This window comes from Sorex fumeus, unplaced genomic scaffold, assembly GCF_029834395.1.
Source record: "Sorex fumeus unplaced genomic scaffold, SorFum_2.1 ptg000047l, whole genome shotgun sequence".
NCBI classification, from domain to species: domain Eukaryota; kingdom Metazoa; phylum Chordata; class Mammalia; order Eulipotyphla; family Soricidae; genus Sorex; species Sorex fumeus.
This window is the reverse complement of record NW_026606104.1, coordinates 45144623-45172227: the sequence shown is the minus strand read 5'-3', so window position 1 is coordinate 45172227 and position 27605 is coordinate 45144623. Positions and strand designations below refer to the sequence as shown.

At 52.8% G+C, this 27605-nt stretch overlaps 1 protein-coding gene across 3 annotated transcripts in view; it reads left to right on the top strand.

Annotated features, from left to right (window-relative positions):
- Nucleotides 1-27605, top strand: part of MECR (mitochondrial trans-2-enoyl-CoA reductase) — a 33030-nt gene extending 5425 nt beyond the window's left edge. The window contains exons 2-11 of one of the 3 annotated variants that reach the window (XM_056123516.1): nt 1543-1764; nt 8703-8800; nt 9270-9401; nt 15965-16108; nt 18367-18469; nt 19314-19416; nt 22096-22169; nt 24922-24982; nt 25065-25137; nt 26719-27605. In XM_056123516.1, coding sequence (XP_055979491.1) covers nt 8728-8800; nt 9270-9401; nt 15965-16108; nt 18367-18469; nt 19314-19416; nt 22096-22169; nt 24922-24982; nt 25065-25137; nt 26719-26879 — 924 coding nt within the window. In that variant the 5' untranslated portion in view covers nt 1543-1764; nt 8703-8727 and the 3' untranslated portion in view covers nt 26880-27605. The remainder of the gene's footprint in view (nt 1-1542; nt 1765-8702; nt 8801-9269; nt 9402-15964; nt 16109-18366; nt 18470-19313; nt 19417-22095; nt 22170-24921; nt 24983-25064; nt 25138-26718) is intronic. The other 2 variants (XM_056123513.1, XM_056123514.1) reach the window with 2 other exon arrangements.

Sequence of the window (27605 nt, the reverse complement as noted above, 5' to 3'; positions counted from 1 at the left end):
CTTTCTGGCATGAGAAGACAGAGTGTCACTTGCTTGTCTCCTGGCACTTTCTCCCTAATCCCAAATGAAGGTGGGGAGGACAGCTCACTGAGGTAGCCACATTCCCTCTCCGGGACCCTGCCTCCGAGCACTGGCACTGAGGGTGCAGCTCAGTGCTCTTTCATCGCCAGGGCTGGCTTTCTGGTGCTGAGTAGTGCTGTGATGGGGTCTTTTCAGAGTGTTGGGAGTACCTGAGCCCCTCTGGGAGGTGAGAGAGAGCTTTCTGTGAAGACTTAGTCAAGTCCCCAAAGTCCAAATGGCCATGCAGGAAGAAAGTATAGAAAAGAGCCCAGGTGTGTAGGGGGAAGGGGTGTGTGTGTGTGCGTGTGTGTGTGTGTGTGTGTGTGTGTCTCTGTGTGTCTGTGTCTGATGGCTGAGTGCCTTCATGCGCCTGCCCACCATATCGTCCAAGTCTGGGGGCAGAGGGATCTGCAGATTCAGAGGGTTTAGACTTGAGCCCATGTCCTCATCCTTTGTATGCCATTGCCCTCCCTCTGTACGCCACGCTGGCTATAAGGTTTAGAGCCAAACCTGCTACCCTCACTTCCCCATTCTTGTCTCTGAGGCGACCCTTGAGGCACAGTAGTTGGGTTCTCTCCCAGAGCTGCAGCGCCTAGGGGCCTGCTGCCTGTACCCTCAGAGCCTAGTTCCCGCAGATGCTCTCCCAGGAGCCCAGTAGCACTTGTGGGCGGTTCCACTCTGGCCCCATCACTGTAGAAAGCAAGGCGAAGATGATGAAGGGTTCATCTGTGAGTCGGGACTTGTCACTGGGGACCAGCCAAAGGAGCACTGTTCTGGGTTCTAGTCTTGACCGCTGGTTTGTCGCTGGGACAAAGCAGTCACTCCTGCCTCGACGCTTCAGAGTTCAGCTTGGTTACACTCCAAAGCAAAAAAATTTTAAAAGATGGGAGAGCAAGATTCTTTGGAGAGGAGCAGCAGCCCGAGGAGACAGGTGGGAAGCTGCGCTAATTCAAAACTCTCCTGTGGGCCCAGCATTCTTGACTTGAGGTCGCCAGCGTTCCTTGCAGGAACACTGAAAACCTTCATTACACTACCGCTTCCCAGTTGTACTCTACCTGTTAATTATTAAACCCCTGAACAATGTACCCAGCACACAAGGCTTGCAGTCAGAAATAGAAGACAGCTTCTTTGTGACCCTGGAGACTGCAGACAGACCTCCCCTGGGAGGGCCCATCAAACAGGCCCCCACTTGCCCTTCGTCTGCAGGGCCTCGATACCGGCCAGTGGAAAGTCCCCTGTGAGTCTTCTACTAGGTCCTTCCTGCTCCAAATGGTATTGATGGGTGTGAGGTGATGGAGTGGATGAAGGAGATGAGTGTAAACTGTGTCTAATTAAATGTGGGAGGCAAGGAACAGAGGCAGGCAGAGCTGGCCCGTTCCTGCCTTACACAGCAAATAGAACTGAGCTCGTTCCCCCAAGCGTTGGCCTCGTTCCCCCCTCTCAAAAGGCCCTTTCTTCTGCCTGCTTTTGTCTCCCCTGTAGTTCATATGGCATCCCAGGTGTACGGCCTCGGCCTCAATGGACCCATTGTGACCTTATCCCGCTTGGGATCTGACGCAGGAGGACAGTGGCATCCCTCCGACTTGCGCGGCGCCATGACACTCACAGGGGAAGGACATGAGCAGTCGGGGAGGTGACCTGAGACCCAGCCAGACAGCATGGGCGCCTCGTTGGCTCTCTTACCCCGCAGCCACTGTGCCTTGGGTGAGTTTGAAAGGAAATCCAGGGCAAAATGGCCCTCGTGATACCACAGGCCCAGTGCCCGCAATTCAGACTCAGTTTCCCTTCGTGGTTCACCAGAACAGTCTCCTTGACGATGCCGTAGAGCTGTCTGCAGAGTGTCTAATATTGGTGGCATTCCACAGGGAGGACTGGGCCAATCTCCCTGGTGAGATGCAAATGAGCCAATACACCTGTCCCAGTAGACAGCCAGTGTCAGGCCTACGCCCACCGCTGTTTGCAGCTTCAGCTCCCAACCCTAACCAGTCTCCTTCCCTCCCCCTGCCTGGTACGAATCCCCCACCCCCACCCCCTGCCTAGCACTGGGCTCCCCAGCAGACAGAGAAGGAGGAGAAACCTCCCTGTGCAGCCCCACTGCTGCTAGGAAGAGAGTTCTGGGAAGATGGAGGTCCTGTCTGCAATGTTCTGGAAACTCAGCAGTACCCAGGCTACGGGCTGCCTTACTGGAGGACTTCTCAGAGTCTTTGTGCCTAAGTGAACAGGCTGATGCTTAAAAAGGGGCTCTTGTGGACAACCTGTCCTAAACGTATTGGACCCTAGGGAATGCCAAGACTTTCCCCACTTGCCATCCCACACGCATAGGTCAGGCCAAGAGTCTGAGCTTTTAGAGTCCTGTTTACCCTTTCCCACTGTTGACTGCCAGTTTTAGCTTGAACAAGTTGCTGAAGTTCTCTAGACTTCCATTTCTATCTGTGCATTGGGGTGATCACTCCGGAGAGATTCCTGGAACTAAACAACATCATGTAAAATCTTTCGTTCAGCACCTGGGGTTTAGAAAGGTAAATACACCAGCTGCCGTTTAACTGTTCAGCCAGCTCACCGCCAGAGGCCTTTGTGTGCTTGGACTCCGAACAGCTGACTCATAGCACTGGATGTGTGCAACCCCCAGTACCCTCTGCTCCACCCCATCCTGCTTGTCACCTGCTTCACATCCACATAAAACACGTTCCTCCATCCTCCCCATGCCTGCGCCAAAAGCCCGCACGCCCTCCAAGACTTCTGCTTCACCCCCATGATGTTGGTGACCTGATGATATCAGTGCCATGACTTATGGAAGGGTTTACAGATGGTTGGAGGATTCTCTCCATCCTCATAGCTCCCATCCATTCTGCGTCTGCCCTGCTGGCCCCTCCTCCCGCCCAAAGCCTACTTGACTCTCTGTGTAGCCTTCAAATGCTATCTCAGAAATCCCCTTCCTCCCCCGGTCGTCCTGCTGCTGTTTGTCACTCTTGGTCAGCCGTATCCCTGAGCCCTCCTTGCCAAAATCTCCCCAGGTGACTGCTGAGCTCCTCAGCACAGGGCTGGGCTGTGTTTTGACCTTGAAACTCTGTGGCAGAGTCCCCAGCACTTGGTAGGACTGTTAGCAAATACTTGTTCAGTTTACTTGAATTTGCCAAATAAAGTTGCAATCTTTTCAGTTTATTCTTTCCGAGGCAGAACCAGCCAATTGTCTCTCTGGGGGTCACAGATGTAGCTCAGTGATATAGACCTCATATCTGTGAGGTCCTGAAGCCATGGTCCCCCTAACCCGATTAGAACCAGAGTGCTAGTACAGAGTGCTAGTGCTAGTAGAGTGGGTTGGCCTCTTGCCTTGCATGTGGCTGATCTGGGTTTGATCCCTGGCATCCCTGATGGTCCCTCGAAATCCATCAGGACTGATCCCTGTGCACAGCCAAGAGTAAGTCCTGAGCACAGACTGGCATGTGTGCTTCCACCACCCCCACCAAAAACAAACAAACAAACAGCCATTTCCTTAGCTCGTCTTAGTGCTGCGAACAGCTGCCCTTCTTTAGCACCTGCTGTGTATCAGATACGCCCTCAAAGGTTTATGAGCTCATTTAGTCCATGTCCTGGGTTCTAGTGTTCTCCCCATTTCATAGCGTAGTATCCTGAAGTATGGCTGGTAGAGACCAAGTCAAACCCGAGGCTGCCTGTTTCTCTCCAGTCCTTGCTGTGCTTCATCTAGGAACATCTCAGCCATGGTCATGTAGATATGCAGGATGGAGAGCAGGGTGGGGATTTGGACCACACCTAGTAGCACTCAAAGGCTACTGGGTTCCTGGCGCGGTAATCAGGAATGACTCCTGGCAGGGCTCAGGGAACCATATGAGGTACTGGGAATTCAGATTAAGGTTGGCCAATGCAAGGCAAGCACATTACCTGCTTCACTCATACCCCGGTCATGTCAACTTAAGTATACTTACCTTGCTAATTTGATCTGCATTTTTCTGTGAGGAGAGGTGCCATGGGTTTTTGCTTAAGCTAAACTCTCTGGAGGATAATCTCCGTTATTGTTTGTGTCCATCTTTCTGTAGTATTTTCCTAAATGGTCCAGAACCAAGAACAAGTACAAGCATCAATAGCTGAGACTAGTTTCAGCCTTTCCCCTGAGTCCCTAAATGACTGGAACTTTCATGCCACATTTTCTCCTAGAGAGGAAATTAGATAATTCTCTAGGAAACATTCTGAAACACTGTTTTGATCCTGGCCACTGAGTTAGGACTAAGAGCTCAGGTACTAGAATAATAGTACAATGGATAGGGCACATGCCTTGCACTGACTTGAGATTGATCCCCAGCAATCCGTATGGTCCCCTGAGCCCCACCAGGAGTGATCCCTGAGCACAGCGTGCTGTGGATCAAAAAAAAAAAAATTTTTTTTTTAGTTAAAAAAGACTAAAAGTTCAGAATCCAGAGATATAGCTCAAGGGGCTGAGCACATGCTTTACAACTCAGGGTTCAGTCCCCAGCAATGCAAGGTCCCCCACACACTGCTGAGCGTGATCCCCAAGCAAGCATAGAGTTTCACAGTAACCCCTGAGCACCACCAGTTAAGGCCCCCAAACCAAAATGAAACTAGAAGATCTTTGCCCTCCTTGAAATCACAATCCATTAAGGAAGTACCACACACACACACACTCACATTCTGACTCTAAAACCAGGTGTTAAGTAAGAAGGCAGTGAACTCAGAGCTGAAAGCCCCAGCTCTTCACCAATATCATCTCTACAGCTCCAAAATCCAGAAAGCTCCAAACACTTGACAGATTTTACTTCCATAATTCCCATGGAGACAAGAGCCTGATCTCACAAGAAGTTTTTAAATGGTTGTGATTCATCCCACTTAGTGTGAATAGGCATGCATTTTGCTGCAGAAACCGTCTAATGAGAGTGCCTCCCACCCCAATTGCCAGTGGGTGTGGACAGTACATGGTTCCGACCCCTGGAGTGTGTGTGGCCCAAGGATTTTGGAAAAGGAACTTCTGCCTGGCAGTCGATTGAAAACGCTCGTAGAAAGACTTCTTAAGCTAAAAAGCAATGAACTGGGCCTGTAGTGATAGCACAGTGGATTGGGCACTTGCCTTGCACACAGCAGACCTGGGTGTGATCCCTGGGACCTCATATAGTCCTCAGAGCCCACCAGGAGTGATTGAGTAATTGAGTGATTGAGTGCAAAACCAGCACTAAATCCCAAGCATTGGGACCTGAGCAATGGTTTGGTGGGTGGGCCTTGCACACAGCTGACCTAGGTTTGGTCCCCAGCATCTCATACAGTCCCCTAAGCACCACCAGGAGTAATTTCTGAGTGCAAAACTAGGAGTAGTAAGGTCTGAGCATCATTGGGTGTGACCCAAAAAAAGCAAAAATAAATAAATATATAAATAAAAAGACTCAAGCATTGCCAGGTGTGGCCCCCAAACAAACAAAAAAAAACCACAAAACCAAAAGGTTTACAAAACAATGAACTGTGAGATGGTCTTCAATCAGCAGCCCCTGCTGTGTACTGAGAACACTGAGAATGAAGCAAGTGATATTGTTAGGGCCAATAAGAGCATCAAAAGATGAGTTGGGGGTCAGTGGGTAACACACAACTTTCACGCGCCAACCTAGGTTGACATCCCATATGGTCCCCTGAGCACCGCCAGGAGTGATTTCTGAGTGAAGAATCAGGAGTGACCCCTGAGCATCACCAGGTTAAAAACAAAAGAGATGTCTCAGGGGAGGTCAGATTTGAGCTGGTTTTAAAGATTGGACTGAATTTCTCACTTCATGAGATGCTGTAGAAAAGAAATGCTGGCTGAGCAAAGAGCATGTCTGCAGGGACAAACACAGGAGAGGGATCTGGGGACCAGGGGGGTACTAGCATCCGCAGCTCACTGGCAGGCGCTTTCTCAGGGATGCAGCCTTCTGCACATTCATGGAGTAACGGCTCTGTCTGCCGTGCCTGCCTGCCTGCCTGCCTGCTGTGCCTGCCCATAGCCCTTCCTGCCTCTCCTTCTCCCCCGCTGCTGAGCCCATGAAGATCAAGCCCGCACCCCTCTGGGCTGGGGTTCATCTCACTGCCCTCCGCTTGGTGTGGGGTCAGTTCCTTCACTGTGTTTGGCTTCTCTAGTGTCAGGTTTGAATTGCCAGGTTCCAATCAGATCAACCACTTAGTGCTTTGGGTGGCCTTGAGCAAGTTATTTACCGCTTTTGTGCCTTTGTTCCTCAGCTCTAAGATCAGAATAATAGCACAAAAGCCGGCATGGAAAGCACATAGTGCAGAGTGCCTGACTGGTAAGCACTCAGACGGTAGTTATTCTTACAAGGCATCCACCCCTCCAGCTGTGAATAATGCACGCATTTCCTCATACTTACCTGTTTGTTGAAAGCCCTTTATTCTCTGGTCTGGTCATCAGCTCCTCTCTAGTTAACCATTATCTGCAGAGAACATTTCTGTCTTGGCTTGTTGTGATGACAGGGAATTGTGCACTTGATTGCATTCCATTCTTCACGTTCTTTATTGTTGTGCCATCTATACACACACTTGGCTGCGGTACAAGAGGAGATTGTGTGTGTATGTGTGTGTGTGTGGTACCAGGGGTTGAACCCAGGGCTTCACGCATGCAATGCAGTTGCCCTATCTCTGAGCCATATCCCAGACCCAGGATGGCACATTTTGTTATGATGCCAAGGAATCTTGGATGACAGTGCTGCTGGAACCATGGGGGGCAGGGCTGGCAGTGCTGGGGATCGAACTCTTGGCCTCATGCTTCCTAAGCTGGTACTCTGCCTCTGAGCCCTCCTGGGGCTCTGTCTCTCTTTCACTACTTTTCCCCTCCGTGATCCAGTCCAGCCTCTTCAGCTCCTGCCCTCGGGGGTCCTGATAGAAGTCCAGGGATTTCCCAGGGAAATGAGAATGTTGACTTGGGGGGATCGCTCAGCCCTGCCACTGGCTAGATTCCCACTGTCCCTGACGCTCCTGGAGCCTTCATGGCCTCTTTGATGAGAGGAATTCTGACGCTTTCCTCACGCGAGAGTTCGTTACAGCTTTGTCAGATCATGCCGTTAGTGGCCCCTGCACAGACATGTCTGTATTAAATCCCTCTTTAAAACCTGCCACTATGTTTGATTACAGTGAGCACAAGGCTTTTCTTGACTATGATTCTTGCCCCAACATGGAGACCTGGGTATAACAAAAAAGGTCAGATTTCTGCAGGAAGTAGATGGCATCATCCTATCAGCCTAGAGCAGCACTTGTCTGAGGCTGGTGAGTGAAGATGAGAATTAGTATTTAACAGGTACGTTTGGGCAGAGAAAAGCGTGCAGACATGAAGTCTGAGGGTGTAGAGAAAAAGGATTGTTAGGGTCCCAAGGACCCTCTTTGATTTTTTGTTGTTTTTGTTTTAAAAAGCCCTTCCATCATTGACTGTTAACACTCTTACAACCCTGTTACCTAGACTATACTAATAGAAAATGTTTAAAAGGTGACATCACTCAGGAAGCGCTGATCACCTTACTTCAGGGCCATGTCTGATACCTTGCAGCCACTGCAGGGCCCTGTCTGCACATTGTGGCCCCTGTGTGTATGGCTCTGTCTGCATAGCATGGCCCCTGTGTGTATGGCCCTATCTGCGTAGCGTAGTTCCTGAATGGCTGTGACGGCATGGCCCCTAAAATCCAAGTGGAAGGAGAAATTCCCAGTAACGCAGCTGTCATGAGGGACAGCCTTCCATCTAAGGGCAGCAGCTCTCCATTCCTAGGTCTTTCCCAACTGGCTGGTCCCCACTCCCGGGATGAAGCACAGTCACCCAGGGGGTCCTTTCCACACCCCACCAACCATCTCTGTGTTCCCTATCCCGGTGTGTGACAACAGGAGTGTTGCCTCTTCCCTGTGTGCATGAGTGCAGACAGTGGAGAGCATGTGAATATGAAGAGCCACCTGGGGACCCTTCTCTGAAGATGCTGCTTCAGCACGAGATTGGGGCCCTGAGAGTTGGATGGTTAGCAGACATACCATGTGATTCCTTGCTTTTTTTTTTTCAGGGGGGACCTCCCAGATGGTGCTCAGGAGGCCCCTGGTGACTCTCAGCCAGCCAGGCCAGCAGTTCAGTGCAGGGGCCCGGGGATGCACTGCTGCTCAGGCCCTGTGGTGGCAGGAGTCCAGCGCCACCCCAGCAGTGCTGGGGGCCTCCAGAGCTGCATCTGGGGGTGCTCAGAGGCCCATGCTGTGCCGGGGTTCAAACTCAGGTCAGGTGCTTGCTAAGCATGTGCCCTAACTACTGTACCATCTGCCGGCCGCCCATGTGATTCTCATCATCAGCAAGTTTGAGGAAACAGGAGGCAAATCCAGCAGGCAGAGATTTCACTGTTTTCTATCCCAGTGTAAGAAATGAAAGGTTTTCTATCCCGGCGTAAGAAACGAGATTGAGAGGCATCCCCTCCCCACCCCCGTTACTGAAAGGGTTAACGTGTGTCCGGGCTGATTCCTCCCCTCTCTCTCCTAGCAGAACCCTAATTCCTGGGCACACAATAGCAGCTGCTCAGAACAGTCGCTACCTGACCTACTTTGGGGAGATGATTTGAGTGAAAGGCGGCCTGTCTGGCCTGGGTGACGCTAACATCTCTCTTTGGCTTTGTGCTCAGACTGAAGAACCAGGAGCTAGCTGCTATGGGCGGATCGGACGTCCGTGTGAAGATGCTGGCAGCCCCTATCAATCCATCTGACATAAATATGATCCAAGGTAACCTTGGTTTCCTCGGCTTATGCCAAGTGGCTCTTTTGCTCAGCCGCCACCTCATTTTCATTCCTCCTCAGGTGTGGGTGTGAAATTCCTGTGATTAGCAGCAGCTGTTCTCCAGATGAGGCGTCTGCAGACTGTGAGCCCTGCAGGGTGGGGGTGGGGGGCCCCTTTCTGGAATGTGAGGCTGTCGAGAGTTGGGGAGATGGCATTTGCGGGGACAGCACCCACCATGGAGAGCCTGTGCCACTATGCACTGATCCGTTTGCCGCCCCCCCCCCCCGCCCCCATGCTCTTAATACCCAGAGACTCCTTGGAGGGCGTCCCCCTCGCTGCCAGAGAAGCGAAGGCTCCTGGGGGCCTCAGCCACACTCTGGTCTAGGACAGCGGCCACACTGGCTCGGACTCCAACACTGATGCTCACTCACTCCCCGGGCCTGCTTGACTGACCCTCCGTGCTCTTCTCCCTCAGGAAATTATGGCCTCCTTCCCGAGCTCCCTGCCGTTGGAGGGAATGAAGGCGTTGGCCGGGTGGAAGCAGTGGGCAGCGACGTGACTGGCTTGAAGCCGGGGGACTGGGTAATTCCAGCCAATGCCGGTTTGGGTGAGTTTCCCCGGGTGTCTGCTGCCACTCCTGGTTCCAGGTCCTGTTTCACCAACACTGTCCAATTTGCTCTTTGCTGTGCCTAAGCCATGCCGGGTGGGGTTTTGTGTATTGAGATAATAAACCTGCCCTGGAAGGGGTGAGAACTGAATACAGGAAGCTCTGTTTTGTCTGCTCTGGAGGTGGTCACGGTCCGGGGTCCTCTCCGGCCCCTGTGGATTGGAGCTGTGATTCTCTGAACCCCTGTCCCCCTAAGACTCTAAGGGGTAATGGGGAATACAAATAAGTCACCTCTTGCCCTCCAGCAGGTTCTTTTCAATCCAAAAACTAATTAAGAAACCTCAACCCAAAAGCCTGAGTGAAGGGAGTGCTCCAAGCCCGCATGAGTCAGAGGGCATGCCGGTGTTTCCATGTATTACGGAGATGGTTTGACTGAGTAGAATTCATTGGGAAGACTCTTTGTCTTTTTGTTGTTGTTGTTTATTTGGGGATCATACCCAACGGTGCTCAGGGACTATTCCTGGCTCCATGCTCAGGGGACACACCTGGTAGTACTGGGGGACCATGAGGTGCCGGAATTTGAAACAGGGTTGTGGCTACAGCCACATGCTGGGCAATGCCTTAACCTCTGTGCTCTCTCTCTGATCCGAGAATCTTTTCTTTCCCCCTTGCCTTCCTTCTGCGGATGTTGCAGGGACTGGGGGTGACACACTTTAAGTTGCAGTGCTCCCTAAAGTTATACTCTTTTAATTTTTTTTCTTTTTTTTTCTCTTTTTATCTTTTTGGGGCACACTCAGCGATACTCAGGGGTTAGTTCTGGATCTGCACTCAGGAATTACTCCTGGAAGTGCTTGGGGGACCATATGGGATACCGGGGATTGAACCCGGGTTGGCCGTGTGCAAGGCAAACACCCTACCCACAGTACTATAACTGTGCTTAAATTATTTTTAAGCACACTGGGTAAATTTTATTACTAAAACGCATTACACCAAAACAGTTTTGGAGATAAATCTTTTTTTTTTAATTGAGGTAACACGGTTTACAGTAATGTTAATATTTATGCTTTAGGCAGATAAATGTTACTGTATACCACATGCACCACCAACACTCTAGTTGTTCTGCTGCTGGGAGCCCACTCCTGGCCACAGTGCTCGTGCATCTGTTTTGGTCACAGTGCTCGCCAGGAATAACACCCTTTCATCACAGGACTCGCACTCACCTGGATGCAGGATGGCCAGAATCAGCTGTGGCACCAGTGACCTCAGACAGCAGAGCCGCTTGGATCATGCTCAGGACCAGGGTCTGAACTCAAGGCCTCATACTTACGAAACAGGCACTTTAGCCACTAAACTAGCTCCTAGAATGGACCTTTAACATCTTGGTTAGATGGTCAAGAGCCCAGATCCTTGCATTTGGAGGAAATAAAATGAGATAAAGAAAAAGTGAGTTTGGGTAGTAGCAGGAAATCCAGTGTAGCCTCCAGAGTGTAGTCTTGCACAGGGCAGAGAGTTGCAGCAGTGAGGATGGAAGCCATAAAGGCCATGGGACCACCGTTGTTAGGGGGGGGAGCTGCAGAGGCCAAGCAAGGGTTAGGATTTATTTATTTATTTATTTATTTATTTAATATAGGGTAAAGCATCATTGGTGAGTTTTGGTGATTTAGCAGTTGATGGTTTTCGAGACCCAAACATGTATAGGATTACTGACCACAGCTATGGGAGGGAAGCAGAGTTGAAATCCAGCCCTCTGGACGTGAAAGGACCAAGCTTGAGCAGTAGCCCTTGCCCACATTCCAACAGCAGGCTGAAAGAGAGCTTGCCAGACTCTTGCCTGCTACATTTTTCTGCATTAGGATATGCTGGGTCCAAACCTTGAGAGTCTGTGCAAGCTTCTTAACAATAAAAGGAAGCTTGGGGCTCGAGGGATAGTACTGTGGGTAGGGCACTTGCGTGCACACAGCTGACCCGGGTTTGATCCCAGCATCCCATATGGACCCCAAGCACCACTAGAAGTAATTCCTGAGTGCAGAGCCAAGAGTAAGCCATGAGTATCACTGATGTGCCCTCCCCATTTTTTTTTAAAAAAAAAGGAAGTTAATTGGTCTGTAGAACTTAGATGCAAGTCACAGAAAGCTTCAGGCAAAGGTCCACCCAAGATAGCAATTTTTTCTTATTTATGCAATCTCTCAACTATTTCCTTACACCAACACATATATATACATACATATGTATATATTTATATGTGTGTGCACCCAGACACTTATTTATATTTATGAGCTCAATTATTCCTACACACTAGGTAGGTACTATTATGATTCCCATTGTGCATATGAGACAGAAAATAGAAAGATAAAGGAACTGCCCAACCAAGGCCATGCTGCTAGTTGAGTTGTGGAGCTGAGATTAGGGGTGATAGTACAATGGGTAGGACACTTGCTATGCGTGCGGTCAACCCAGGTTCAATCCCCAGCACCCTATACGGTTCCCTGAACCTGCCAGGAGTGTTTCCTGAACACAGAGCCAGGAGTAAGTCCTGAGCAAAGCTAGGTGTGATCCAAAAAAAAAAAAAGATTCTAATGCCGTCTGTTGTATAACATTGCCCATTGGCAGTTGGTGTCTGTGGTTTCTGTCTTTCTGAGGACAAACAAATGAGCCTCTAGACTCATCCAAAACAACCATCTCACTCCCCAGAAGGACTCCCTCTCGCCCTGCCAGATCCTGGCCCACCTGGGACTCAGTCACAGGAGCCCGGTGGGGGCCACTCCTGTTGCCCCCCCCCCCGACTCTCTTGCTCACCTCTGGGATATAGAGATGGGGAGAGAGGGCTGTGGCTAACACCCAGAAGTTTGGAAGGAGCAGTTCCAGGAAGAGAAGGGTAGTAGGCAAGGGCCCAGGTGCCACAGGGCCCTACCAGCACTGCCAGGTTTGACCCTGTAAGTCCCTGAGAACACCCACGTATGACCCTACAGCTCCTGAGCACTGCCAGTTATGGCCCTACAGGCCCCTGAGCACCGCTTGCCATTATGGCTCTGGAGTCCATCCCCCCACCCACCCCCACACACACTGCACTCCTCGCAATGGTGTGTGACCATGGTGCTCACCAGCTCTGCAGGGCCTGAGCAGCACCACATCCACAAACCCTCAGGCTGACCCATCCAACATGTTGCGCAAGTATCACCGGAAGTAGCCCCTGGGTCCCCTCAGCACCACTTAGGAGACAAAGCCAGAAAGCCAGTGAGAAGTTTACAAGAAGCTCTTCACGGGGGCCTTAGGGATGTGGCTCAGCAGTAGTGCTCCTGCCATGCACGCGTGAGTCCGCGTGTTCATTCCCCAGCACCCCCTCGTCCCCACGTCTCCCAGTGTGATCCCATCACTGCTCCAGGGCCACGATCTCCAGCGCACTACAGTCAGCCAGGTGCGAACACTGCCACCAAGTATGCAACCCCACTGAGCACCACAACCAAGAAGGTGAGGATAGTACCGAGGCCTGAGGTCCCCAGCAGGCTTCACAGCACAAGGGGAGGCAGGAAGGGTATGGAACCACTAGGGTATGTGTCCTTTATCAAGGGGTCCCACTGTTATTATCCTAAGTGTCCAATTAGTGGGGGCTAGAAAGAAATAGCACAGCAGGGGAGGCCACTTGCCTTGCACACAGCTGACTTGGGCTCAATCCCTGGCACCACATAGGGTCCCGGAGCCCACCAGGATTGATTCCTGAGTGCAGAGCCAGGAGCAACATTCCTGAGCACTGCCGGGTGTGGCCACAAAACAAAATAAAAAAACATTAAGTGACTCCCAGAAAGGACAAAAGCCCTTTTCTTGTCTGCCGACAGGGAAGCTGCCAAGAAGCTGCCCCTCCTTCTCCCCCCTCTCTGCTTCCCCCCAACACCCCCCCACTCGCAGCCAGCTGGCAGGGAGCACTGCACCCTGCATGCAGACGGTGCTGGAAGGGTTCAGCAGGCACAGACTGGTACTCTGAGCCAGGCCCCGTGCTGAGTGAAGGGCATGCAGGGTGGGTCAGATGCCAGCCTGCCCCTGCCCTCTAAGTGCTCTTGGCTGGAAAGGTAACACTTTCCACACTGCTGTGAAAGTCCGCAGGCACAGGTGGACACTGAGGCAAGAGGTCCCTTGCCTGGGAAGCACTAGCAGAGGCCTCCAGGGAGAGGATGCTCCAAGTTAACCAGAAGGCTGAGCAGGCATGCAGCCACCAGGCAAGGTGGCAAGGCTTCCGGGCAGGAGCTGGGCAGAGGCATGACTGGGAAGAAGAGAGAGAGAGGTGGACCAGTCTCAGAGGGCTCCCACCCAGGTCAGACAAGACCTTGGATGGCTAAGGGGAACGACTGGGTCAGGTGTGTGCCATGAAGACCGATGGCAGAGCAGAAAGTCAGGAAAGAGGTGGCCGAGCACACCCAGCTTCAGGGGATGCAAGTTTAAATAGGACTCAAGCCGAAAAGACGGTTTCCAGAGCTAGGTAGCAGAACTTGGGAGTCTGAAGAGCAAGAGTAAAGGAGTGTGCAGGCATGGGGGTGAGTTGTGCGTGGTGGTGGCGGTAGCCAGACAGGATTTTTCTCCCTGGAGAAAAGGAGTCTTTGGAACCAGGTGCCAGTCAGAGAGGATGAAGATTTTATCATTGTCGGGACTATAATTAACTCAATTATTCAGTAAACATTCTGTGAGCATCTGCAGCATGCTGGGCTCTGGCATATTCTTCGCACTCGAAGACGTGCTCTTCCTTCTCACGAAGCGTTTGCCTCAGAGGGAGAGGCAGTCATTAGGCAGGCAAGTCCTCAGTGGGCCAGATCCGGGTCATTTCTCACGGTGTGGAGCTGCCCAGCTGTTCCAGCATGCCCCCACCTCCCCCAGAGCCGCAGAAGGCGACTGCATCTCTGCCCATGGATGTTCTCGGAACTGAGCAGCAGCAGGAGCCACAGGAAGGGCCCTGGCTTGGGAGTCAGTCACGGCTTTTCTTTCCATTTCGCCTGCGTGATCTTGCTGAAGCCATAGCTGCTTTAACCTTCAGTCTCCTCATCTCTGAAATGGAGCTAGCAGGCCTAACCTGCATATCAGCACATTCGTGCGACCCAACCAAGACCCACAGTGCTCTCTGCACTCACTGCATTTCTGCCCACCAAGGGGTCAGCTGGTAAATGCCTGGGACTCTCCCGGTTGTCGCCACCTCTGCTCTCCTCTGCCAGTGATCGTAGCAGCACTAAGAAAGCAGCCTGGCCCCATGCCAGCAAATTCTGTATAAAGGCAGACAGAGCACCGGAGCTGGCTCCGGGCCCCTCACTTGCCGGCCTCTGCCGTAGGCGATAGAGTGTGCCAGGGTGGTCCTCAGAGCCAGGCAGGGCCTGGGGGTTGGAGACCCAGGGGGCTGCATGCCTGTGATGCCGGGAGTCTGTACGAATGTCAGAGATTGTCTTCACACCCTGACGTGAGTGTTATTTTCTGCATTTCGTAGATCAGGAAAACTGACACTCAAGGTGAAGTGATAATTCTAAGTCACACCACTGAGTGGCAGAGTTGGGTTTTGTTAAGCAGGTCTCTCTCTCTCTCTCTTTCTCTCTCTCTCTCTTCCCCCCCCCCCCATCCCCCAACTCCAAAATCTCAGTGTTTCTACTTTAAAAACAAACAAAAAATACCAGCAAGGCACCACCAGGGAGAAAGCTCGGAGGGAGAGCTCATGCTTTGTTTGTGTGATGCCTGGGTTTACCTTTGACCCCAACCGGCCCTCCACTCTGAGAGGACTTGGGCCTCTCATGCACTGCCCCTCCTGTAGCCAGGCTCTCGCAGCAGAGGGTTACCCTGCCCGAGCCTGGGTCTCTGTGGCTGTGCCATTCAGGGTATTGGAAAATGCCCTTGGCTTCATGCACACTGAGCATCTGAACAGAGTGGAGCACACGTTGGCCAATATGAATGGGGGCGATGGCTGTGATGGAAGCAGTGAAATTGGAAAACCAGCCCAGAGAATGCCAGGTCATCTTCTGGATTCTAAAGGGATTCTTCCATTTTTCTGCCTCTCGTTTTCCCAGCCACAGCCTACCCTAGCAGAAACGCACCCTTTAATGAAGAGTGCCCCACCTCCTGGTCCCCATTCCAGGCCCCTAGACCCACGTTGCTTTCCCTCTTCTGCCGCCCATAGCTTCAGCAGTCCCCTGTCCCCCCCCCCCCCCCCCCAGCAGAACCCTGTAGACTCCAGAGCACATGTTCCCTGCGACCCACCGGGAGTTATCTCTCAGTGCAGAGCCGGGAGTAAGTCCTGAGCACGGCCAAGCATGGCCCCAAAACCAAGAAAAAATTTAAGAAGTGGGTAGGGGATGAGGCAGAGGGCAAAGAGATATACAAGGGTGACGGCAGTTGTCTCACATCCTGCCAACCCTAGTTCCATCCTCGAGTGCTCCTGAGCACAGAGCCAGGAAAAGCTTGTGAATACGTCGTATGTGGCCCAACAGCCCCTCAAAAAACAAAAGAACAGTTTTCTCTGAGTACTGCTGAAGTCAGGTGCCCGGGTGCCCGTTCCCTGCAGAGAGAGATCCTCAGCAGCCTGCGCTCCCCCTGCCCAGGCACCTGGCGGACCGAGGCTGTGTTCAGGGAGGAAGCACTGATCAGAGTCCCGAGTGACATCCCTCTTCAGAGTGCTGCCACGCTGGGCGTCAACCCCTGCACAGCCTACCGGATGCTGAAGGACTTCGAGCAGCTGCGGCCAGGTAGGGTCAGGGTCCAGCGGAGGGGTGGGCAGGCCAGGATCTCCTTTGTACGTGGCCCAGACCCAGGCCCTGAGGCCAGGTCCCTAAGGGGGACTGGGGGTAAATGGGGAGCGGGGAGTGCTGCTTATAGCAGAAGGAAATGGGCTTGGTTTCTAGACCAGCGACCTTCATCCTTTCGCCCCAGTGGTCCTACATGCTGGTCTACAGACTGGCAAGCTCTAACCAAGGCAGTAGACAGTGAGTGTCCACTGTCCCCTGCCCCAGGGAGACCTTTGACCTAGACAACATGCGGAACCTCCCGTGGACTACACTCTTGATAGTCACTCACCGAGGATCTTGGGGGAGAGGGGTGGCGATGCCTCTCCTTCAACAAAACATTGATCTGTGCTAAGCTCTGGGAATTCAAAGTCAGGTAAGATGCTGAATTTAGTGTTGGTAATTCCTCTGCTCAGCGATCTGTAGCATTTCCTGGTCTCTGGAAGTGCCCTCACAAGCATCAGACCCATAGGATGCAATCCATCTCCAAAACCGAATTGTGAAGTCACCGCATTGGTTAACTGGTGACACCCTGGTACAGGGAGATGGCCCAAAGCGTGGGCTTTACATGCTGGAGTGTCAGGTTCAATTCTGGTACCACATGGTACCCTGAACACTGCTGGGAGCAGCCTCCTAGCACCACATGGGGTGTAGACTTCCCACCCCCTGGGGGAAAAAAAAAGCACAGCTTCAGTCTTTTCACTGCCCTGTGAACTGGACTCTCTAATCCCCTGGCATTGAGTAGCATGACAGTGCAGCCTGGGGTTCAGTTTGCAGCTCCACTGAGTGCAGAGCTGAGAGCAAGACTGACTGGGGACAGACAGATCTCTTGGGGGCCGACCCCTGGAAGCAAGAGTTGGGGCTGAGGAAAAGGCAGTGGAGGTTGTCAGGCCACAGGCCTGCTGGTGAGGGCAGGACTATCTACCTCTCAGTTGTCTTCTGGGGCTGGGAAGGTAGGTCAGGTGGTAGAGCCACATGCCTTCCTTGTGTGTGGGGCTGGGTTTGATCCTTGGCACTACACGCCCGCCACAGACCACTAAGTGTGCCCCCCCCACCCCCATGTTGAGAACTAAATTAGCCTCTACCAGAATCGGCCACTTACCCGATTCTCGTTCCCCGCTGTGCCTCTCTGAGCTCACAGGAGTATAGAAACCCCCAACGCAGCTCCAATATCCCCGTGTGGACTGAGGCCAGGAATAGGGAGAACCAGGCCTTTTGGTGACCGGCCCCTGTTCGGGACACTCAAGCGTATTCTCAAAATCGTGGCAAAGCAATGAGATGAACCTGTGGTGGGGAAGACCCATAGGTGAGACAAAGGACCTTCACTCAGGTCCTGATGTGACTGATACTTTGGTCACCTTCAGGTCTCCTCTGGGCTGAGCTGCAGCTGTCCGAGAGGGCACATTGGGGCGTTGACTCCTCAGGTGCCCAGGGTGCCCCAGGTGGGTGTCACCTGGGCTAGATGGATGCACGATCTTAGCTCTTCTTTTTGAAAGGAGGTGATCGGGGCTGGGGAGGAGGCACACCCTGTGATGTTCAGGCCTTACTCCTAGCCCTGTGCTCAGGGGTGACCCTTGGTGGAGCTCGGGGGGACCTTATGCAGTGCCAGAGGTGGACAGTATGGAAGGGAGAAAGCTGTCCTCAGCTGCGCTCTGATGGAGCCACAGGATTTCAGAAGGAGGCGGGTGGGGGCATGTGAAATACTGCCGAGGGCATAACCTCAACAGAGCTTGGAGATTTGAAATCTGTGGGGATAACAGGTGACATCGATCATTCACACAAAGTGGTGCAAATTATGTCCATTGGGGACTCCCAAGTTGGAAATCCCGGCAGGCCCTGTGGGTCTTGCAGGCATTTGGAATAAGAGTGAACTACACTCCAAGGTCTTGAGAAGGTCAGAGCCAGGTCCTGGCTCCCTATATATCCTGCAAACACCATCCCTTGCAGGATATCCCTTGCAAGTTTCTAGCCTAGGAGCTATCTTTGGGAGGAGGGGAGAGTTGAGATGAGGAGGGGAGGAGTGTTGGGCCACACCCAGTGGTACTCAGTAGATGCTGCTGGCTCTGTGCTCAGGGGTCACTCCTGGCAGGGCTCAGGGAATCCTAGGGGTCCCAGGTCAGCCACATGCATGACAAGTGCCTTACCCGCTGTACTCTATCCAGCCCCCTGAGTTCCTATTAGAGATTGCAACAGCTTCACGTGGGTCTCTTTCTGCCTCACAGGAGATTCCGTCATCCAGAATGCATCCAACAGTGGAGTGGGGCAAGCGGTCATCCAGATCGCCGCAGCCCTGGGCTTGAGGACCATCAATGTGGTCCGAGACAGGTGCGCGGGATGGATGGAGGGCCTTACCCCAGACCCAGACTGGAGCCCTGGCTCGCAGGCCTGCCGGTGCCCACATCTCCACTAGGTGGCGCCCTTGCATAATCCTCAGGAAGTCAGGCAGCCCGGGAAAGAGTCCAGGTCCGTTTTAGGATGAGCGAGACTTGGAAACACAAGAGTTAAAGACAGCCTTTTTGAACAGCTAAGAGACACGTGATAGCCTCATGTTTTCATTACCACGGTTGTCGGTTGTCGTATTTGGGAGCATTCTAAGGTCTGACACAAGGACCTTGCCCCTTGCATTTGAGTGATGGCTGACGGGCACGACCATACTACGTGAAGAAGGTGGGGTGGGCCTCTCATCTCTCTCCTGGATGGGGAAGCTGTAGTTTCAGAGAGACATGCAGCAGGTCAGGAACAGACTGATTCTCCTGACTAGACCTCTTTCCCTCACATCGTTCCAGTAAGCATCACTGTCCACCGTGGCCACATCGATCATGGAAGGCCAGTCTCAAGGAGAACTGTCCTCGCTGACAGGAAGCGTTCTCTCTGCCCTGGCCAGCAAGCCCATAGCCACTCCAGGGCTGGCATGTGTCTGCACAATGCTCTGCACAACTTCTAGAAAAGTTGCGGGGGACGGGGGAGAGTTGGTCCCTACAGTAGTAAAGTGATTTCTCCCTGGGCACAGATGATCCCTAGAGAGGCTGCTGGTCCTGCCCAAGGCCGGGCTCACCCCAGGCCCCAGCTTCCCTCAGGCCTAATAGCTCCACACAGGGTCTCCAGGAGCATTGATGGAGAAAACGCCCCTGTGTTATGAACAAGGACCTTGGCTCTGTTTGGTTTCCAGACCCGACCTCCAGAAGCTGACCCAGAGACTGAAGAACCTGGGGGCTGAGCATGTTTTCACAGAAGAGGAACTCAGAGGACCTGAGATGAAAAGCTTCTTTAAGGTACCCGGTTGAGGGCCATGCCACCACCCTTTCTTGCTCATCACTCTGAGAAAAGCTGGTTTGAACTGGGAAAGCTGACGACCCACCTCACCATTCCTCTTAGCCCCTCCCTCAGGCTGTGATGAAGGATGAGGGCTGACCCCCTCTTGCCCAGAAGCTGCGAGGGGCGCAGGAGAGACCAAGGGTAGGAGAAAGCCTATGTGACTTGCAGGTTTGAAGATTCATTGTGGATTACATCAGTCTTTGATCCTCAGGTCAGGTGTAAGGGCTATCCATTTTACAGATGAGAATACCAAGACCTGGAAAGAATAAAAGACTTGACAGAGCCATGTGGTTAGTTACACAAACAGGAAAGTCAGGGCACACTCCAAGGCTTGCTGATCTATCTCAAAACCTCTTAACCTTGCAGAACATCCACACCCTGGAAAACGCATGACACTCATGTCATTCTCTAAGAGACCACACACGCACATACGCACATGTACACATGCATGCATGTAGCACACGTTCACACATGTTCCTGCACCCATGCACACATACACACATGCAAGTACACACATGCTCACTGGCGAACTCAGGCACCTCTGAGAACACTGAAGCAGCAGTTGGTCGGCACTGTGGGTTGAGATCAAGTTGTCAGTGCCTTTTTCAAAAGCCCACAGAAAGGAACAGAGAGGCCTTTTCTCTGTGCTTGCCAGAGAAGGGGAGGATTGAACCAAATCTCAGACAGCAGAATTAAATTGGCCAAAATCAGGCATCAGGATTTCAGTTATACTGGTAATACAGGTGAATGCTATAGCCATTTATCCAAATAGACTTATCACTATTGCTATCACCCCGTTGTTCTTCAATTTTCTCGCGCGGGCCCAGTAACATCTCCATTCGTCCCTGTCACGTGCAGGTGTAGCCCGATGACATATTGGGGGCTCCTTCAGGGTCAGGGGAAAGAGAACCATTCATTGTTACTGTTTTTGACATCAAGTACGCCACGGGTAGCTTGTTAGGCTCAGCCATACGGGCAGAATATACTTGGAAGCTTGCTGGGCTCTCTGAGACGGATGGAAGCTTTGGGGGCAGCCTCTAATCACCTTTACAGGTGTTCCTAGTCAGGCATATAGGCGGGTATGATACTCTCAGTAGCCTGCTGGGTTCTCTGAGAGTGAGAACTAGAGAATAAGGGGTCGCGGCCGCAAATGCGGCCACGCGCTTCCAGGATTTTGGTTTTGTAGTTTCTGGATGGCCATTGATGGGGTTACACGGCAGTTGGTGGGTGTAACTGTCTAGCTACTGGAAGGTGGAGGAGCTGGGTGGAGGAGTCCCAGTCCCGAACCAAGCAGACTTGGAGATCTCAGCCCCAGGTCCCGCACACCTGGGTTCCTCTGCCGGTTCCTCATCCAAGCGTGTGGAGAGTGGTCTCAGCATGGCTTTGGCTGGGTCACGGAGGTCTTCAGCTGTCGGGGCTCTGCTCGGGATGGAGAGGGAAACTCAACCCGCCCTCCTCCAAGGGGCCCTGGTGAGGACAGCCAGGCACGGGGGCAGGAGACTCTGCCTTGTTCTCTTCCGGGAGCTTGGTTTTATAGTCTCTGGATGGCCATTGATGGGGTTACACAGCAGTTGGTGGGTGTAACTGTCTAGCTACTAGCAAACAGACTTAATAACACTGAAAACATGAGATCTCAGCTGCGACCACTGGAACTTCCAAAGAGCCTGTCAAGTTGGCAGGCAGGAGTGGGGCGAGGGTTGGGAGTAGGAAGGAAATATGGGAACACTGGTGGATGGGAGGTTGACACTGGTAGTGTTGATTGGTGTTCAAGTATGCCTAAAACTCAACTATCAATAACTTTGCAAATCACAGTTCTTTAATTGGGGGGGAAAAATACCTCTAGGCTGTGGAAGAGGCATCAGTGGCATGAATGTCCCCGCTGTCCTTCACTAAGGCAGCACTTGGGACTGGAAGAAATGTTTTTGTTGATGTTTTTTGTTGTTGTTTTTTTTCTTTTTGGGGCACACCCAGTGATGCTCAAGGGCTACTCCTGGCTTTGCACTCAGGAATTGCTCCTGGGGAGGCTGGAACAATAGCACAGTGGGTAGGGTGTTTGCCTTGCACCGGGCGGCCCGGGTTCAATTCCCAGCATCCATATGGTCCCCTGAGCACCGCCAGGAGTGATTCCTGAGTGCAAAGCCAGGAGTAGCCCCTGAGCATCGCCGGGTGTGACCCCCTCCCCCTCCCCACCCAACCCCCCCCCCCCCCCCCGGCAAAAAAAAAAGTAATTGCTAATTGCTCCTGGCGGTGCTCGGGGGACCATATGCTGGGAATCAAATCCGGGTCAGCTGCATGCAAGGCAGACACCCTACCGCTGTGCTATTATTGCTCCAGCCCCGATTATCTTTTTGTATTTTCTGGGGCTTTATTTTGTTTGTTTGTTTGCTTTTTGGGTCACACCTGGCAATGCTCAGGGGTTACTCCTGGCTCTGCACTCAGGAATTACTCCTGGCGGTGCTCACGGGACCATATGGGACGCTGGGAATCAAACCCGGGTTGGCTGTGTGCAAGGCAGACGCCCTACCCGCTGTACTATCGCTCCAGCTCCCCCCACCCCCCGGAAGAAATGTTTGGAGTAGCTTTCAACCTTCCGTATCAAGTGCCAGCACCCTCACAGCAGGTCTTTTCTTTTCCAGGATGTACCTCCGCCCCGGCTTGCTCTCAACTGTGTTGGCGGGAAAAGCTCCACAGAGCTGCTGCGGCATCTGGCGTAAGTTCCTGGCCTCGCAGGTCAATAGGTCTGGCCCCTGGCTGGTCCAGGCCTTTAGCTAGGAGGCAACCAGTGACCCAGGCCCAGTGACCAGTGCAAGCCAAGACCTCATCAACAGTTCTTGGAGTACAGGATGAGGGTGAAGGCCAGGCCGCAGCTCTCCAGGCACTTCCTTTCTCAGCCTCCTCCTTTAGAGGTGCTGAGAGGCCCAGCCAGTCAGCCCGGGGTCTCCAGAGATCACGCTGCTGAGCTCTGCATTAGGGGAAGGATTGAGGATTCATAATCTAGATTAATAATCCCCCAAAGTCACTCCTTTCCAGTTTCCACATCTTTTATTAGCTTTTTAAATTAGATTTCTAGGGCTGAAGCAATAGTAGAGTGGGTAGGGCTCTTGCACGCAACCAACCAACCAGGGTTGGATCCCTGGCTCCCCTTGTGGCTCCCCAAGCCCACTGGGAGTGGCCCCTGAGTGCAGAGTAAGTCCTGGGCACCACAAGGTGTGGCCGCAGAACAAAGGAACAAAAAATAGATCCTAATTTTAAAGTTAATGTCATGCTGTTAGAAAACATTTTGAAAACATATAAAAAAAAATGTATGAAGCACAGAAGTCACCTGTCACCGCCCAGCCCGGGGACAGCCTTATTGACAGTGATGACTACACACCTCCTCCATGGCGCTTCCCTTTCACGGAAGCTGCTCCAGCTGAAAGACCCCCCAAGGCCTCTTCCCAGGGGCAGCAGGAATGCCCTCAGGAGCACTCATCACATTTGTGCCAGCACATACTAGCTACCAGGCTCAGAAATGGCTGGGAAGTCTCTGGAACTCTGAGCCTAGGGGTTGGGGGTGGGGGATATGTGGCAGAGAGCTAGTTCCAAGCATCCACCGTGCCACTCTGCAGGGTGCAGGAAGCAGGCACCTCCAGACACCTAGGAGCAGGGTGCTCAGTCCCCGTTTATAAAAGGACCTGAGAGGATAGTCACCCCCTCCGAGGGCTCGCAAGTGGGAGAGCCAACTTTGAGCCCAGTTTCTCTGAATTCCGAGCATGCCTCTTCAGGCACCTCCTGGGCAGCTGCCCTGCGATGCCACTCCTGGAGCCAGGAGCAGACGCTGGTTATAAGTGTAGGCGCTGGGCTGTGGAAGACGGAGTTCACAACCCCTCTGCTTTGCTTCTTAGTCGCTGTGAGGCACCCCATGGAAAGGGGGCAGGCCCCAGGCACTTCACCCGCAAAGTGCAGAGGCATAAGGCTGAAATCCCTTTCTGTCTCAGGTCAGTCTAAGGGACATGGGAACACAGGGCCCCTCTACAAGTGAGGCTTTCAGTGGTCTCATTGACAGAATGGGGCAGTGGACTAGGAATGGAGCTTGCTCAGAGGTCACTCCTGGCAGTGCTCAGGACCGCGTGGTGCCAGGGTGTGAATCTGGGGCCTCCCACATGCAGGCATGCACTCCGATTTGTGGAGCCCTCTGTCCCTTGCCTTGCATGTGTGAAACCCTGGGTTTGGTCCCCAGCACTGCCAGAGAGAGAGGGAGAGATTACTGAGAATGCTGCTTTTGGCATCCAGCGAAGATTTTTACATGTAAAATGCTCAGACCTGGTGCATAATGAACCTCCGGTAAAGGTGATGTGAGCTCAGCTGATTAGACCAAATGCATGGGGGTGGGCGTGGGGGGAGGCAGGCGTACCAAGTGTCAGGGGATTAGCGGCTGCCATGGAGACTACCTGAAGAGGCCTCCTCAGAATTCACAGAAATTGGGGTCAGACTTGTCTCTCCCACTTCCTTGCCCTGGCTTGAGTGCCCAGGAGCTACTTGCTGGAACAGGTAGCAGTTGAGGGTTATTAAGACTAACCCCACCAGGAGGCATAGAGACAGTACAGGAGGTAGGCTGCCAGCCCTGCTTCAATCCCTCACACTGCATGTGGTTCTCCCCCACCCCCACCCCCCTGAGCATCACCAGGAGTTATCTCTAAGCACAGAGCCAGGAATAAGCCCTGAGCACTCCTGGGTGTAACCCAAATTCACCTCTCCCCCCCCAAAATAAATTACAAATTAAAAATTTAGCTACCTACCTGCTTCAGAGACAAAGAGTTATAAGCACTTCTGGCATTGTGTGGTTTAGTCTCCCTTGTATTGTCGTGTGCCTTGGCTTGTCCTTGGCAGATAGACACTTAGAGAGCCTGTGAGTTGAGAGGGGGGCAGAGTTGCTAAGTCCTTCCAGCTCATAAAGTCCCAGCTTCAGGGCAGTGCCCCAGACTGCCTGTCTTTTTGTTGTTGTTGTTTGTTGGTTTGGGTTTGAGGGCCCTACGTAGCAGTGCTCAGGGGTTAGTCCTGGCTCTGCACTCAGGAATCTCTCCTAGCAGTGCTCAGAGGGGACTATATGGGATGCCGAGGATCAAACCCTGGTTGGCTGCACGTGAGGCTAGTGCCCTACCTGCTGTACTGTTGCTCCAGCCCATCATGTCTTGAAGTGGGAAGAGCCTACCTGAACTTGCGTCCAAGCTTTGCCTGCCAAGCACACACCCCCATCACACTTCACCCAGCCTGACTCCGGTTGATGAGTGGGTAACGTCCAGGACACGCTCCAGCTGGGCATCCCAGGTCACTGGAGGGGGCTTGTTTGTTCTCATTAATACAGACCTTTGCCTCTGGGGTTGGGCCCAGGAATCCGGATTTCGGAAGCTCTCCCGGAGATTCTCAGAGTAGGCACAGGAGCATGTGGCATCCCGCTCACTCCACCCTCTTTGGCTCTGCAGGCCCGGAGGAACCATGGTGACCTACGGAGGGATGGCCAAGCAGCCCGTCATCGCCTCCGTGGTAAGTTCTGCCCCTCAGCCTTGAGCACCGGGGGTGGCATCTGAAGTCCTTGCCCACCAGCCTGTCCTCCCTGTGCCCACAGAGCCTGCTCATTTTTAAGGATGTCCGACTTCGGGGCTTTTGGTTGTCCCAGTGGAAGAAGAACCACAGTCCAGGTGAGCTGGTGATGGCCTGGTTGCCAGGGGTCGTGCAGGGGACGGTGCCACCCTCTGAAACGCGCCCCTGGTCCCAGCTGCAGTCAGCAGTGTCATGGGTCAAACTGGGCTTGGGCACACCACCCTGAACAAATGTGCTGCCCGCATCCTGAGAGGCTAATGGTGGGGGGCACTGCCACAGGGCTCAGCCAAGCAAAGTGGACCACCAAGGCTAGGCCACCCCCAGTGCCAACCCCACCTCTGTCATCCGCACAGTAGTGCCTTATGCAGGATCTGCATGCTCCCTGGAGCTCAGCCTCCACTTGTGTTAAAATAGTTGAAACTCTGCTTCTCCCTCTCTGACAGAGGAGGAAACTGAGGTTCGGAGTGGCTCAGTAGCTTGCCCAAAGCCCCCCATCTATTGCTTCTGGAGGACAGGTTCCCCTGAGTGACCCTCAACCTGAGAATGACAAATGGCCTGCAGTTATCTAAGTGAAGCAAAGAAAATCGATGCATAAGTGGGGGGTAGGGTGAAGGAGGGGGCAAAAAAAAAAAAACACAAGTGCAAAACCCATCCTGGGAAGTAGGGAAGGAGACGAATAGATGAGGACCAGATCACAAAGCCCCTCTTTAGTCTTTGTGAGAATTCAGGCTCTATTTTTGTTTTTGTTGTTTTTTGGGGGGATTTAGTTTTGGTTTTGGAGCCATACCCGGCAGTGCTCAGGGGTTACTCCTGGGTGTGTGCTCAGGGATCACTCCTGGTAGGGCTTGGAGCCATATGTGGTGCCCGGGAGCAAAATGGATCAGCCACACGCAAGGCAAGCACCCTACCCACTGTGCTATCTCTCTGCTCTCTTTTTGAGACTGGGTGTGTGGTGTGTGTGTGTCTGTTTGTCTGTTTCTGTGTGTTGAGGTGGGAAGTGAGACCGGTGCTTGTTGGGCCACACCCAGAGTGCTCAGGGTTTACGCCTGCTCTGTGCTTAGACATCACTCCTGTCAGTGCTCAAGGGACCATATAGGGCGCCCGGGATGGAACCCAGTCAGCTGCATGTAAGGCAAACGCTCTACCCCTGTGCTCTCTCTCTAGCCCCTCAGGCTCTCAGAGGCAGCTGAGGAGCCACTGGCCTGCGTGGGGCTGTGGTGTGAGTGGACTGTAGCATGAACTCGTGTCTGAGAGAAGACTGCCCCCCCCCCCCCCACACACACACACACACGCCAGGTGCTCACTGCTCTTCCTGTGCACTGTGGGGTCTTACTGGGGACAGATCGAAGAGGCTACTGATGATGGTCTTTGGGGGTATCTTGGGAACTCAGGGAATGTTCCTCTTCCCTAGTATGGCTCACCAGTGCCATGTCAGCCAACACACCAGGCGCACCCGCCTTCTGCCCCGTACCGCTCTGGCTTCCCCTGTTCAGGACTCAAGTTACACCCTAGTTCTGTGGGCCTAAGCCATCTTGCCACCTCCCTGCCTGCTGGTCAGCTCTTGGGGCTACTCCCCAGACCCTTCTGGCCTTCCTCTCCTTCCGTCTCCACTGCCGCCCTCTCTGGGGGCTTTCCTTGCTCAGCTGCTGCCCCAAGTGACTTCTGCCATCCTCCCACAGACGAGTTCAAGGAGCTGATCCTCACGCTGTGTGAGCTCATCCGCCAAGGCCAGCTCTCAGCACCCGCCTGCTCCGAGGTGCCCCTGCAGGACTTTGCGCAGGCCTTGGAAGCATGCATGAAGCCCTTCGTGTCTTCCAAGCAGATTCTCACCATGTGCTGACTCCGGAGGCGAAGTGGTGGGGAGCCGGACCCACAGACCTGGTCTCAGCTGCCACTCACAGCTCCGCTCCTCACCATCACTTCCAGCTCTGAGAATTGTGCTGCTGGCCAAGGCTTCCCCCGGGGTATGTAAAATAAAAGTCTGAACTTCCTAGAACCAACCTAACAGAAACTAACAGCGGAGCTGCCAACAGCTCCAAGGGCTGGAACCCGTTCTTTGCATGAGGGGAAACCCCAGGTTTGATCCCCTGCACCACATGGTCCTCAGAGCACTATTGGGAGTGATCTATCAGCACTGCTGCAGAGTGCGGGGGCCTCCCCACCCCGCCCAAGAAACCACAGCAACCTTCCCAACCAGGAGGCCCAGAGAAGTCCTCTTACTCTTTTTGTTGTTGTTGTGTTGTGTTTTGTTTTTCATTAGGGGACATATCCAGTGCTTCCCATGCAAAGCAAGCACCCTACCCACTGCACCATCTCTCCAGTCCCTTTGCAGCTTGTTTTGCCTAAGAATCTTCTATTTTATTTCAATCCACGGTATCTGGGGTTTCTCTGAACCTAATCCTAATTGACATTCTCTGATTGAATTTATACTGAAATCAGCTGACCCAGTGAAAAAGTAAATTGTGAACGTTTGTAATTCCAGCTAGGAAATTTGGACTTAGCCTGTTGTCAATAGAAAACAAAACAGTCTGACTCAAAATACATCACATCCTCTACGCTTTACAAA